The sequence below is a fragment of the Cyprinodon variegatus genome, unplaced genomic scaffold (genome assembly GCF_000732505.1).
Source record: "Cyprinodon variegatus isolate N-32 unplaced genomic scaffold, C_variegatus-1.0 Scaffold363, whole genome shotgun sequence".
In the NCBI taxonomy this organism is placed as follows: domain Eukaryota; kingdom Metazoa; phylum Chordata; class Actinopteri; order Cyprinodontiformes; family Cyprinodontidae; genus Cyprinodon; species Cyprinodon variegatus.
Window position 1 is genome coordinate 373,111 of NW_015150816.1, and position 1,374 is coordinate 374,484.

Sequence of the window (1,374 nt, forward strand, 5' to 3'; positions counted from 1 at the left end):
GTATATGTACAAATCATGCAATTTAGCTTCTGCGGCTTATACTCAGGTGCGGCTAATAGTCCGAAAATTACGGTACGTGTGTAGCATTTGGCTGTAAAAACAAGCAGAATTCCGGCTGTGGGAAGACAGCTAATTTCACAGTTAGTGGATGTACTAACCAAGAAAATTCATATAAATACGCCAATGAAATAAATAAATACGACATTGACCGAGTTAGCCAATGACACAGTGTCTAATGTTAGAAAATAGAAAGTAGAGTAAATAGAAAGTAATTAACTGAATCAATGTAGTAATTCTTTATTAAGCGGATGATGCTGTCATTTTTTGTAGTGTTTGTTGTATTTCTCATTTGAAACAGCCATGTGCTGAAATATATTGCATATTATATTGATGAAAAAAAAAAGCAACTCAAAACTGAGTGGCCTCAGCAGATGGCCGCCCACACTGAGCCTGGTTCTGCTGGAGGTTTCTTCCTGTTCAAAGGGAGTTTTTCCTCTCCACTGTCGCTACAAGCATGCTTAGAGTGAGGGATTGCTGAAGAGTCAATGAGTTGATGCAATCAGCTGGTTTTCCTTAGATAGAAAACTTTAAATCAATTTGACCGGATGATCTGGTGAACTGGAAAGTGCCTTGAGATGACATAGGTTGTGAATACTAATGAAGCCCTTTTGATGGAAGCCGTCTGTTTTTTCCACTCTGGTCTGCAGAGGAAGACCAGAGTAGGGCTGAACAATCGAACTTACATGTTAGAAGTGTTCCCCGGTGTCTCCTTTGAACTGACCATGACGTTAGAGATGATATTGACGACTGACTCGGCCACCGTGGTGTTAATCTTGGCCACACTCACCAGCTCATGCACCTTCGTCACAACCTGGGAAACCTGCAAGTGCAGAACATAAACGACGACAGCTGGTTGATGTTTTTGTTTACTGGGAGGAGTTCAAGCCTGAAGGTTGTTGGGTCCCACCTCCTCGCTGGTCAGGTTGTTCTTGGTGAGGTCGGCCAGCTGCTCCGCCACACCGGCTGCATTATCTGCGCACAAAGATGGACTTAAGCGTTCGTTTGGGAAGCTTTCATTTCATCCAAAATTATCTCCGTTTCATTATATTTGACCAAATCTAACTTAATTAATAAAGTTATGCATAATTAATAAAGCAGCTTAAAGGACACATATATCACTGAAATAAAAATCTGTCTGTACTTCATTCTTCACTGAGTTTTAAAGATGAAGATAATTGACCATAAATAATTTTCCTATTAACATTTTAAAATAACTAATTAAAAAAATGAACAGACTAAACAAAGATTATCTTAATTAAATCTCAAAAGTGAATTCTTATTTTACAAGAGCCTGAATAAAGAATAAATCAGGGA

General features: G+C 38.9%; 1 protein-coding gene across 1 annotated transcript in view; it reads right to left on the bottom strand.

Moving 5' to 3' along the window:
* Positions 1-1,374, bottom strand: part of LOC107092026 (G-protein coupled receptor 126-like) — a 91,875-nt gene that overhangs the window by 11,505 nt on the left and 78,996 nt on the right. Inside the window, exons 17-18 of the mRNA XM_015386299.1 lie at positions 968-1,032; positions 744-880 (exon numbers count right to left, since the gene is read on the bottom strand). Of these exons, the coding sequence (XP_015241785.1) occupies positions 744-880; positions 968-1,032 (202 nt within the window). The remainder of the gene's footprint in view (positions 1-743; positions 881-967; positions 1,033-1,374) is intronic.